Raw genomic sequence first — 12,563 nt, 5'->3', positions numbered from 1 at the left:
TCTCCCTTGTTTTCCCTGGTAGAGTGGCATTGTGGTGTTTTCTCCCTTTTTTTCCCAGTAGAGTGGCATTGTGGTGTTTTCTCCCTTTTTTTCCCAGTAGAGTGGCATTGTGGTGTTTTCTCCCTTTTTTTCCCAGTAGAGTGGCATTGTGGTGTTTTCTCCCTTTTTTCCCAGTAGAGTGGCATTGTGGTGTTTTCTCCCTTTTTTCCCAGTAGAGTGGCATTGTGGTGTTTTCTTCCATGTCTTCCCTGGCAAAATGGCACTACAGTGTTTTCTCTCTTTTTTTCCCCGTAAACTGGCATTGTGGTTTTCTCAATTGTTTTTCCCCGTAGACTGGCATTGTGGTTTTCTCCCTTTTTTTCCCAGTAGAGTGGCATTGTGGTTTTCTCCCTTGTTTTCTCTGGTAGAGTGGCATTGTGATTGTTTTCTCCCTCTTTTTTCCCCTTAGAGTGGCGTTGTGTACGTGAACCGCCCTCTGGACAGGGAGCGGGTGGCCGAGTACAGGCTGACGGTGACGGTGAAGGACAATCCCGAGAACATCCGCAATGCCAGGCGGGTAATTAAGGACACTGCCGGGACCTCCAGCGGGGCAGACGGGAGGGCGGGAGGGAAAAATGTCCAAAAAGAAGCGATGCCTTTACCCATGGAGTTTCTGATAGCAACCCGGTGCCCAGCAAGCACCTGGGGGTCACAGGGAGGGGGCTACAGCCCCATTCCCAGCAGGGAACAGGAGCAGTAGGATCCAGGGTGAGTCTGAAGTCATTTGTTGACTCCATGCAACAGCAGTAGATGTCATGGAAGGTGGAACAATGTTGGGCTGGAAAGTTGGACAACCACAATGATAGTGGAGCATCCTTTGACTGCCCCAGAGGGGGAACGTGAGCTTAAGGAAAGGGCATTATGGTCACCGCCCTCTTGTCCCAATTTTCCTTTAGGATTTTGACCTGCTGGTCATTTCCATAGCGGATGAGAATGACAACCGCCCCCTCTTCACCCAGAGCTCCTACCAAGCAGAGGTGATGGAGAACTCGCCCCCTGGTAGGTCTCTCTTCACTCCTTTATGTGGATCCTGGAGATTCCCTCCAGGGCTGGATGAAGGGAGGTGTCTCCTTGCCATGGTGGAGGAGAGAGGACATTGGGCAGGGCAGAGCTGCAGTTCACTGAGACAGGGATGCTGAGTTTGACAAGGCTGATGAGCCTTGAGGAGACCATAGCTTTGGTCCATGCTGCTTGTGGAAACCCTTCCTGGCACAGGTCAAAAATGGACACCATTTAGGATTTGCTCAGCTGCAGCAGGTGCCCATGGGCTGAGCAGAGCCATGGAGGCAGCCTTGAGGGCACCCAAGTGCCCAGCGCCCTGAAGAGGATGGGCTGCCATCTCTCCATCACCTGGAACTGCCTTGCTCCAGGAGTTGAGATTTTTTAAAGAGTCCAGCCTGTCCAGATAGACATTTCCCAGACAGAGAGATAGGAACACTGTTCCTGTTATTTTGTTTTGCCTTCCTGTCATTTAAATTGCTCCCAGCTCCATGACCTCAGGTATCGTGTCCTGCCGTTGAGCAACATCTCAAGCAAAGGGTTTGGGTGCCTCCAGGTGACACCCTTGGTGGCAGGGTGCTGCTGCCACCCCTCTGATGGATGTGTCTGTCTGTTTGCTTTTAGCTGGATGTCCCACCACCTCTCCTGGGCCTCGCGAGTCCGTCTGCAAGGCTGCAGCAGCCACCCCCCAGTGCCTCACACCCCATGAGGCCTGGCTCTGTCACCTCCTTCATCCATTCATTGCTGTCCCTCATGTGTCACCAGGGTGGGAGGGGGACAGGGGGGCCCTGTGGGGGACTGCCACCCTCCCTAATGCCTTTGCTGTCTCGTCCAGGGACTCCAGTCACAATGCTCAATGGCCCCATCCTAGCTCTGGATGCTGACCAGGGCAGCAATGCTGTGGTGACCTACGAGCTCCTGAAGGCATCCCTGGACCTTTTTGTTATCAACAACAAGACAGGTGGGGCGGCTCAGCTGGTCTGTCCCCAGACCAGGGCCACCAGGTCCCCACGTGGTCTGCCACCAGGTTTTTCCCCTTCTCCAGGTGTGGTTTCGGTGAAGCCCGGTGGTGTGATAGACCGAGAGGCTTTGCTGGACCCTCACCTGGAATTCACGCTGGTGGCTCGTGATGTGGGGGGGCTGAACAGCACAGCCAGCCTGGCAGTGACCGTCCTGGATGACAATGACAACCGCCCTGTCTTCCAGCCAGCATTCATCACGGCGCGGCTGCTGGAGAACAGCCCTCCAGGTCAGGACTGGATGGGAGAGTGGGAAATGGGGTGACCTGGATGTCCCCTTGGGACTGTGAAAATCCAGCTCCCAATGACACAGTTGGTCAGGATGGGGTCAAAGGGAAAATCTGGGAACTGAGGCTGCCCACGTTGATGGTATTTGCCTTGGGACCAAGGGCTTGTTGCTGCTGCTCTCCAACCCTCTCTTGAGAGGGCTGTGTCCCACCTTTCCAGGCTTCTCCGTCCTCCAGGTGACAGCCACGGATGCTGACAGTGGCCTCAACCAACAGCTGGACTACCGTATTGAGGGTGGTGGCCAGGACAGGTTCCTGATTGATGCCACCACGGGGGTGATCCGCGTGGCCAACATCACCATTGACCGGGAGGAGCGCGACGCCTACCGGCTGACGGTGGTGGCCGTGGACCAGGGCACGCCGGCGCTGTCGGGCACCGCCACCGTCAGCATCGTCATCGACGACATCAATGACTGCCGGCCCGAGTTCATCAACCCCATCCAGACCGTCAGCATCCCCGAGTCAGCTCCCCCTGGCACCGTGGTGGCCGAGGTGACCGCCATCGACAGGGACCTGCACCCCCGCCTGGAGTACTACCTGCTGGGGATCGTGGCCCGCGATGACACGGACGCGCTGGTGCCCGAACAGCAGGGAGCGTTCACAGTGGATTTTAGGACAGGTAGGAGAGCAGGAAGGGCAGAGTGGGCGGTGTGGACCCCTCTCCTTGTTTCTGCTTCTACTTCTTCTTCTCTGCCTGGAGGTAGGTGTCCAAGGTACAGAGCGCTGGTGCTCCTCTCCTGCCTCCCTGCTGTCCTCCTCCAGATGCACTGTCTCACCCTGCCCTGTCTTCTCTTTCCTGTCTAACTGACTTAACTTTGCTTTCTTTCCTGGCTCTCAGCCTGCCAGGTTTGTGTCTGTGTCCGTGCTCATTCCTGTCTCCGTGCCACCCGTGGCCTCACTCCATCTCACCCATCTCCACTGGCAGAGATGGCCTCCGTTGTGGGCCAGGGGCTGCTCAGCCTTGGCAGACTGCACCCAAGCACCCTCCCTGGGGGAGCAAGGGGGCACTCCAGGGCAGGTGGTGGGCTCCTTTGGAGAAGGAGGGCCAGAGCTCCTCACCTCTCTTTTGGAGGCACAAAGCTAATCCAGGACAGAAAGATGCCCTTGTTGGAAAAGATACAGGACAAAGTTATTAAAGATGCTGAGCTCAGGTGCATGGGGTTGTACAGGGGAGCAGCAACAGATGCTCCCAAACCACTTTTGGATGCACAGCTGGAAGCACCTGATATCATGTGGAGCAGGCAGGTAGGAAGGACATGGAGAGCAGGGGGAGAGCAGTTGTCTCTTCCTGTAGCTCTCAAGTGTTTTCCTCACTCACCTTTTGGAGAGGCAGGAGACCAAGCGTGGTGCAGGATGCAGCAGTGGGCTGGTACTCACCTCCCTGCCCAGGCAGGGGCACAGGCACAGCCTGTGACATCCATCTTTTTGGGATTCCCAGGAGCTGTGAAGATCAAAACTCCCCTCAACCGTGAACTAGTGGCCACCTACGAGGTCACCATCTCTGTCCATGACAATGCCAGCGAAGTCATCGACCGCTCGGTCAGCGTGCCCAACGGTAAGGGTGGGCTCTGCCCGGGCAGCGTGGGGACAGGGACTGGCACAGCCCTTCCCAGGCACCAGTGCAGCTTCTGAGTAATCAGCAGCTCTCCCACCTTCCTCTCCATCCTGACCAGCAGCATTTCCAGTGGGACCAGTCCTGGACAAGCTCCCATCAGGTTCAGGTTCTCCCCTGATGACTCTTTAGAGAATGTCCCAGACATCCCAGTGCTCCAGCAGGTGTGGAAAGGACTGTGTGCCCATAACCTTACCATGGGAGACACTCATCTCTTTGTTAACACTCCTATCATATCTTGCCACCCCACTTTGGGTAAATTCAGGCTCATGTGTGAGAAGATCAGGAGCAGGTGTCCCACTGCAACATAGGAACACCCATAGCATGCTCAGGGCATAGTGGATTTGGGGCATAGTAAAATTTTTCTTGATTAACCAGCGCCTGTTGGCTCTCCTGGACTTTCACATTTGTGCCTTTACAACCCTCCTTCCTCCCATCCTTATTCCCTTCTCTTTCTCACTTGTTCTTCTCATCTCTCCCCCTGTGGTCTCCACCATGGCCACAGCCAAGCTGACAGTCAATGTCTTGGACGTCAATGACAACACACCCCGCTTCCGCCCCTTCGGGGTCACCTACTTCACTGAGCGGATCCTGGAGGGAGCCACGCAGGGCACCACGCTCATCTCCATCTCAGCAGTGGACCCAGACAAAGGTGCCAATGGGCAGATCACCTACGAGCTGCTGAACCTCTCTCCGGAAGGTTACGCCTGTCTGGAAGACCATTCGGCAGGTTGGTGGCCTGGGGACATGGGACTCCGGGGCAGGTTGGTGACCTGGGTCAGGTTTCTCATTTCAGGGTCTGCCATCCTCTAGGGAAGGTTGTGGCCAACAGGACAGTGGACTATGAGGAGGTGCAGTGGCTGAACTTCACCGTCCGCGCCTCCGACAACGGCTCTCCCCGCAGATCCGCTGAGATCCCCGTGTACCTCCAGATCGTGGACATCAATGACAACAACCCTGTTTTCAGCCAGCCGTCCTACCAGGTGAGCACCCCTGTCAAGCTGTGTGTGGGGCTGGGCCCTCCCTGCCTGGTGAGGACAGGCACAGAGCTGAGGGCTCTCCAGGGACACCTTCTCTTCCCTCTGCCTGTGTTTGAGTTCTTTGGAGAAGGTGCCAACCCTGGCAGGTGTGTTGTGCCAGCACCTTGTTGGGTGTCTGACTGTGCCCAGTGCTGGGTGCCAGCTGTGCCAGCTGTGCCCTCAGTCACTGCCCGCTGAGACAGCAGGGGCTGAGCCAGTCCTGCCTGCTGCCTCTGTTGCAGAAAGCTGTCTTTGAGGACGTGCCCTTGGGTACGGTCATCCTGAGCGTCACGGCCACCGATGCGGATTCCGGGCAGTTCGCTCTCATCCAGTACAGCCTGAGCGATGGAGAGGGCAAGTTTGGGATAAATCCCAACACGGTAAGGAGCCAGCCAAGGCTGGAACAGAGCAGGGGAGGGGAGGGGAGGCTGGAATGGTCCCAGCTTGTGCCTTGCTCCCACACCTCACCTTCTGCCCCTTCTTGAGTACCAGCTCTGCCAGACGAGGTCCACCTGAAGGTCTCTGTGTGCTGCAGGGTGACATCTACATCCTGTCAGCCCTGGACCGGGAAAAGAAGGATCACTACACACTGACGGCCGTGGCCAGGGATAACCCTGGGGATGTCTCCAGTAACCGTCGGGAGAACTCTGTGCAGGTAGGGCTCTCCTCCTCCCATCACCCCTTGGGTGCTGGTCACCAGCAAGAAGGTGTTAAAGCTCCACCTTTCCTCCCCAGTGGCTGGACTGGGGGGAATTAGGCAGAAGGAAGAGTGGGTGACGCCAGGAGCTGTGGGGTGGATGGTGCAGGGCACTTTGTGCTGCGGGGACAGCATGTCGTCAGGAGGGGCAGGGGAGGGTGACACTATTGTCTGCAAGTGCTGTGGCATGAATGGCTGCCCCAGCCACGGCGGCCCCCATTGTTGGAGGCAGGAATTCAGCTGGTGGAGTTAAACAAATAGCAGGAAGGGCACTTCTCTCCAGCAGCAGAGCTGCAGGTCACAGCAGGGGTACGGCCCCAGGGGCTGCCCAGCCTTCCCCAGCCTCACATCACCCAGCTGGCTGTGCTTTGCCAAAGGTGCTGATCACAGTGCTGGACATCAACGATGTCAGGCCCCAGTTCAGCAAGAGCCTGTTCAGCACCAGCGTCTATGAGAACGAGCCTGCAGGGACGTCAGTGATCACCATGAGTGCCACCGACCTGGACGAAGGGGACAACGGCGTGGTGACCTACAGCATCGAGGGTCCTGGAGCGGGTGGGTGCTGGGGCAGGGGGCTCTTCCCCAGGGAGGAGGGTTAGGAAGAGGAAGGAGTCATAGACACCAAGCCTACCCCCATCTCTTGTGTCTGGTTTGGACTCCTGGGAGCGATACTGAAAGTGGGAGCTTTCTTCATTTCTCTGCAGTTTCCAGTTCCTCATGGTGTGGGATGTTAGGGCTTTGCCTGTCTTCATCCTGCAGCCCAGCCTTGGCTTATGCTCTTGTCTTCCCCACCCCAGCAGGATTTTCTGTGTACACCCAGTGTGTCTTGGAGCAGACCCACTGCCTGCTTCAGGTGAAGGCTTTGAAGGGCAAAGACATGTGGGTGGATAGCGATAGGGCCCGAAATCCAGGATATCTGCACACTGAGAAATTACAGAAATCAGCCAAATGCTCCACTGTGCCAGCCTGAGCAGGAGTGAAGCACAGACAGGGCTGACCAGGGAGTAGGTCCCAGAGACAATGATGTGACAATGGGCTGGCATGCTCTGAAAAGCCCTGAGACCACCCACACCCCTGGCCTGCTGTGGGGGGTGCACTTCAGCTGGTTATACTCATTTCTAGTCACAATTTATCTGGTGCAAAGCGTCCCGAGGCAGAGATGTGGGTTTTTCTCTGTCCCCAGAGGCTTTCAAGATCCATAAAGACTCTGGGCTTGTCACATCCCGGCGGCGCCTGCAGTCCTACGAGAGGTTCAACCTGACTGTGGTGGCCACGGACAAGGGGCATCCCCCTCTCTGGGGGACCACCATGCTCCACATCGAGGTCATCGACATCAACGACAACCGCCCCGTCTTCGTGCGCCCGCCCAACGGCACCATCCTGCACATCAAGGAGGTAAATCCTTGGGAGGGAGCAGGGTCATGGCATGTTGGGAGTGTGTTCAGGGGCACTCCTGCCTGTAACAGCAAAATCCAAACTCCATCTCCGTTGGGGATGCAACCAGACCTTGATTTAGCATGTGGCAAGAGGGTTTGGGTCATGGGGGGTGGAGGTTCCAAAACAGCCTCTCTCCATACGTGCGAGCAGGGTGGTGGGGCAGATTTGGGGAACAGAAACCCCAGCAGCACTCAGAATTAGTAAACAGTCGGTGCGTGCAGACCCTGTTTATAAACATGGGCTGGAAATGCTGACACTTGAGATGCTTCTCCTTTCTGGGAAGCCAGGCTTGACTCAGCCAGTCCCCAGTGCATGTCTCAGCCAGTCCCCGGCCACCCAGACACTACTTCAGCCAGTCCAGAGGGGATCACGGCTCCATGTTGCCAGCCCCCTGTTCTGTTTTGGGTGGTGGGAGCTTGCTGACCTCCAAATCAAGGGATTTTGGATCAAGAAGGTCTGGAGAGGCAGGGGGAGCAGGGGGTTTGCATGCAGTGCCAAGGCTGAAAGGCTGTTGTGGTGTTGTGAGGTCCCCAGGACGAGGTGAGAGATGAGAATTTGACTCCAAGTTCTCAGAAGGCTGATTTATTATTTTATGGTATTACATTACAATACATTACATTATATTACATTATATTATATTACATTATATTACATTATATTATATTATATTATATTATATTATATTATATTATATTATATTATATTATATTATATTATATTATATTATATTATATTATATTATATTATATATATTATATTATATTATATTACATATTATAAGAATGGTATACTTAAACTATACAGAAGAAAGAGAAAGGATACTTCAGAAGGCTTCACAAGAATGATAATGAAAGCTGGTGACTGACTCCTCAGAGTCTGACACAGCTGGCTGTGATTGGTCATTAATTAAAAACAATTCACATGGAACCAATCAAAGATGCACCCGTTGGTAAACGATCTCCAAACCCCATTCCCAAGCAATCAGATAATTATTGCTTTCACTCTTTTCTGAGGCCTCTCAGCTTTCCCAGGAGAAAATCCTGGGCAAAGAGGGCTTTTCAGAAAATGTCATGGTGACAGGCTGTGTGTGTGCAAGCAGGAGATCCCCCTGCGATCCAACGTCTACGAGGTCTATGCCACGGACAAAGACGAGGGTCTCAACGGAGTGGTGCTCTACAACCTGCTGAAGACGGGGGCAGGGAACAAGGACTGGGAGTATTTCAGCATCGACTCGGTCAGCGGGCTGATCCAGACGGCCATGCGGCTGGACCGGGAGAAGCAGGCGGTGTACAACGTGAGCCAGCCAGGGCCTTGGGGCTGTGGGTCCGCCGTGGGGCTGGTGGGATGCACCTGATGTGGTGGGGATGGCATCAGCTGTCCCAGCTGTAGAGGTATCACACCTTAGCAGGAACTGCGTGGTTATCAAGTGTCTTATAGGGGTTGCATCTTGGGGGCCAGCACCCAATTCCCTGTTAAATGCCCCCAAAATTCTCCAGCATCCAGCTGTCCTCTCTGTCCCTGCCTCAGTGATGTCTCCCAGCCCGTGTGGTTTTGCCCAGCACAGCCCTTTTGCCTCTCTCCCCAGCTGATCATCGTGGCCTGCGACCAGGGCCAGCCACCCTACGAGACCATGCAGCCCCTCCAGGTAGAGCTCGATGACATCGATGACAATGAACCCATCTTCCTCAGGCCACCTGTAAGGCACCAGGGTGAAGGGGGTGGGATACAGGGGATGCAGGGGATGCAGGGGTGGGGATGCCTGCGAGCAATTGTGATGGAGTGTGCACACCTGGGCGTCACATGGTGGGGAGCACCGTGGGATTTGTTCACTTTTGTTTAAAGCAACCCCAGTGCTCATGAAATTCCTTTCCCTGGGGTCTCTGGCAGAAGGATAGTCCCCAGTACCAGGCACTCTCTGTCCCCGAGCACTCACGGCCAGGCACCGTGGTGGGGAACGTCACCGGCGCGGTGGATGCAGATGAGGGCTCCAATGCCATAGTCTACTACTTCATAGCAGGTGGGCATGGAGATGGCAGCTCTGTGTCCCCCACACACCCCTCACCGGGGATTTCCATCCTCTCCTTGCTGCCTCCCTGCCCTGCTCGATGGGCAAGGTGGCATTTTGGAAGTGCGGAGCCCAAAGAGGACTGACTGGGGATGCCTTTCTGAACCCAGCTGGGAACCAGGAGAGCAACTTCCAGCTGAGTCGAGAAGGGAAGCTGAAGGTCCTGCGGGACCTGGACCGGGAGAAGGAGCCCTACCATTCCATCATCGTCAAAGCATCCAGCCAGAGGAACTGGGCTCCTCCCCGGGGCCAGCGGGCAGCCAGAGCCCAGTTCTGGGACCTCAGCGAGGACCTGACCCTGCAGGAGGTGCGGATCTTCCTGGATGACATCAATGACCAGTCCCCCCAGTTCACCAAGTCGGAGTACACGGCGGGTAAGAGGTGCCAGGGGCTGGGGGGGCGCCCGGAGCCAGAGATACTTCCAGGAAAATCCAGCTGGGTAAAGGGGCAGCAAGAGCCAGCCTGGCCCCAGGTCCCTTTCCCATCTCTCCCTCAAAGGGGTTGCCACCGATGCCAAGGTGGGGTCGGAGCTGATCAGAGTGCTCGCAGTGGACGCCGACGTGGGCAACAACAGCCTGGTCCTGTACAACATCCTGGGCATCCGCTACATCAAGCAGCACTCCAATGACTCCGAGGAGGTGGCCAACATCTTCAGCATTGGTGGGTGCCCAGCCTGCTGCAGGAGCATGGGCCCTTGGGCAGAGACATCCCTGTGGCTAAAGATGCCCCTGTGGCTGGGGTCACTGATCCCGGGCTTGTCACCGTCCATTCCACAGGAACTCTTGATGGCATCCTGCGAACCTTTGACCTCTTCACGGCCTACAACCCCGGCTACTTTGTGGTGGACATTATGGCCTCTGACCTGGTGGGCCACAACGACACGGCCATTGTGGGGATTTACATCCTGAGGGATGACCAGCGGGTGAAGATCATCATCAATGAGATCCCTGACAAGGTCAGGCAGTTTGAGGAGGAGTTCATCAGCCTGCTCTCCAACATCACCGGTGCCATCGTCAACACGGATGATGTGCAGGTAACCATCCGCCTTGGAGCTTGCTTTGGGGGAGTAGATGACCTTCCACATGCTGTTTGGGAAGTCTCCTTTGAGGGAGTCTTGCCTGGATAGCCACAGACACCCCTGGGCTCTGAAGGTGATGGACACACTCCAGGTTGGGGTGTACTGAAGGGGTCCAGACTGATGCTTGAGGGTCTCCTGCCACGCGAGCACAACTCGAGGCGTGCTCAACAGGAGACTCCCGTCCCACCCTGCAGACCTTTCTGTCTCTCCCCAGTTCCATGTTGACAAGAAAGGCCGGGTGAACTTTGCCCAGACGGAGCTGCTGATCCACGTGGTGAACAGGGAGACCAACCGCATCCTGGACGTGGAGCGGTACGTCCCCCGGCCCCCCACCCAGCCTGGCTCCCCAGGCATTAATGATTAATATCAAGGTGCCCAAGCAACCCTTCTCTTCCCAGGGTTATTCAGATGATAGATGAGAACAAGGAGCAGCTGAGGAATCTCTTCAGGAACTACAACGTGCTGGACGTGCAGCCTGCCATCACTGCCCGGGCACCGGACGACCTCTCGGCTCTGCAGGTAAGGGTCCAGCTGGGGTTGGAGGAGCTGCTCACAGCTCTGGGGGTGGTGTCCCTTCCCAGGGGGACTGCTCAGTGCTGGAGAGATGTTACACCCCTATAACTTGGGGCCACCAGCAGGTGCTGGCTGCATGCTGGAGGTTCCCCCCATGCCTCTGTCTCTCCTAGATGGCAATCATCGTGCTGGCCGTCCTGCTCTTCCTGGCTGCCATGCTCTTCATCCTCATGAACTGGTACTACCGGACAGTGTGAGTAACTCCTGGGCTCTGGCAAACCCCTGGAACATCCCCTTAGACCAGGGGGACCAGCATGGCTTCTCCTGGCCCTGGAAATGCCAGCAAGCAAAGGAGGGCATCAGCTTCCTCCAAAATGCATGGTTTTAATACTGGTGGTGTTAGTACATCTCCCCTCAAAGCTCCCCAGCCTTATTTAATATTTATTATTTAATGCACCCCCTGTATGAAGGGTTACTGCAAATCTGTGTGTCCTTCTCCTTTCCAGCATCTTCCTTATTTCTTCCCCAACTGGCTGTCTTTCTTTTGCAGGCACAAAAGGAAACTGAAAGCCATCGTGGCTGGCTCCACTGGTGAGCAGTGCTTGGGGTATCCCAGCTGCATGGGAGGGTGGGGTGCATGGAGAGCGTGGAGGGGGTCACAGGGAGACATGGGGAATATCCTGGGGTGTGTATCAGAGGTGATTCTGCCCAGCAAGGTGTGATGGTGGGAGGATTTTCTCAGCATCAAGCTCTATGTTACCTGCCCCACCACACCGTGCTTCTCACTGCCTTTTTGGTTGCTCTTTATCCCTCCCTGATAAAGAAGTGTCACCCCTGTGGTTTGCTGCTAAGCCCACCAACATGCTGCCCTCTAACTCTCATCCCTGCCTTTGCAGGGAACAGAGGCTTCATGGACATCATGGACATGCCAAACACCAACAAGTACTCCTTTGATGGGTGAGTGCCACCTCCTGGGGCTGGAGGCTGCTCCCAAGAGAGGGATGGCTGTGTTTTGGAACCAGGAGGTGGAAACATGATGTCTCTCTGCTCTGCTCTGCTCTGCTCTGCATGGAGCATTACTGATCCTGGGACACACGCTCACTCTGAGAACTTTCTAAGCTAAAAAATATTATTCTTTCTTCTGTGACTCCATCTCTGCCAATCCTGGCCAGGTTTGGGGTAAGCAGAGATAACGGGCAGGGTTTGACACCCATCTGGATCCGGAGCAGCCAAATTCATACCTGCACAGGGCAGGAGGAGGCAGTGCGGCCTCAGCATCAGGCTCTGGATGGGGTTAGGGATAACGCCGCTCTTTGCCTGCCCTGATGGCTGTTCCTCCCTCCGGGCAGGGCCAACCCGGTGTGGCTGGACCCCTTCTGCAGGAACATGGAGCTGGCGGCGCAGGCGGAGCACGAGGACGACCTGCCGGAGAACCTGAGCGAGATCACCGACCTCTGGAACAGCCCTGCCCGCACCCACGTGAGACACGGCCCCGCCGGGACATCTTTGTCCCCGCCGCTGCCACCCCCGGCAACTCCTGAGCCGCCGTCTCCCCCCGCAGGGCACCTTCGGCAGGGAGCCCTCCGCCGCCAAGCCCGAGGATGATCGCTACCTGCGGGCAGCCATCCAGGAGTACGACAACATCGCCAAGCTGGGGCAGATCATGCGGGAGGGACCCATCAAGGTGAGTGCTGAGCTGAGGGCAGGCGTCCTGCACCGAGGAGTCTTCTCTCACAGCTGCACCTTCCAGGTTCACAGCGCCGGAGGGTGGTGTCGCTCCAAAACATGCTGGATGAGG

General features: G+C 56.0%; 1 protein-coding gene across 1 annotated transcript in view; it reads left to right on the top strand.

Moving 5' to 3' along the window:
• The window catches only part of CDH23 (cadherin related 23), a 181,110-nt gene that overhangs the window by 167,430 nt on the left and 1,117 nt on the right, over positions 1-12,563 (top strand). Inside the window, 26 exon segments of the mRNA XM_050976130.1 lie at positions 449-556; positions 936-1,038; positions 1,663-1,817; positions 1,819-1,999; positions 2,084-2,287; positions 2,505-2,963; positions 3,783-3,899; positions 4,462-4,686; positions 4,770-4,939; positions 5,218-5,355; positions 5,511-5,630; positions 6,050-6,227; positions 6,856-7,067; positions 8,209-8,403; positions 8,695-8,805; positions 8,997-9,126; positions 9,285-9,548; positions 9,673-9,834; positions 9,951-10,207; positions 10,467-10,564; positions 10,651-10,771; positions 10,939-11,018; positions 11,316-11,356; positions 11,662-11,722; positions 12,115-12,244; positions 12,327-12,449. Of these exon segments, the coding sequence (XP_050832087.1) occupies positions 449-556; positions 936-1,038; positions 1,663-1,817; positions 1,819-1,999; positions 2,084-2,287; positions 2,505-2,963; positions 3,783-3,899; positions 4,462-4,686; positions 4,770-4,939; positions 5,218-5,355; positions 5,511-5,630; positions 6,050-6,227; positions 6,856-7,067; positions 8,209-8,403; positions 8,695-8,805; positions 8,997-9,126; positions 9,285-9,548; positions 9,673-9,834; positions 9,951-10,207; positions 10,467-10,564; positions 10,651-10,771; positions 10,939-11,018; positions 11,316-11,356; positions 11,662-11,722; positions 12,115-12,244; positions 12,327-12,449 (4,143 nt within the window).

Source organism: Serinus canaria, chromosome 6, assembly GCF_022539315.1.
Source record: "Serinus canaria isolate serCan28SL12 chromosome 6, serCan2020, whole genome shotgun sequence".
Lineage (NCBI taxonomy): Eukaryota > Metazoa > Chordata > Aves > Passeriformes > Fringillidae > Serinus > Serinus canaria.
The sequence above is the reverse complement of the archived record's forward strand: the minus strand, read 5'-3'. Positions and strand labels throughout refer to the sequence as shown.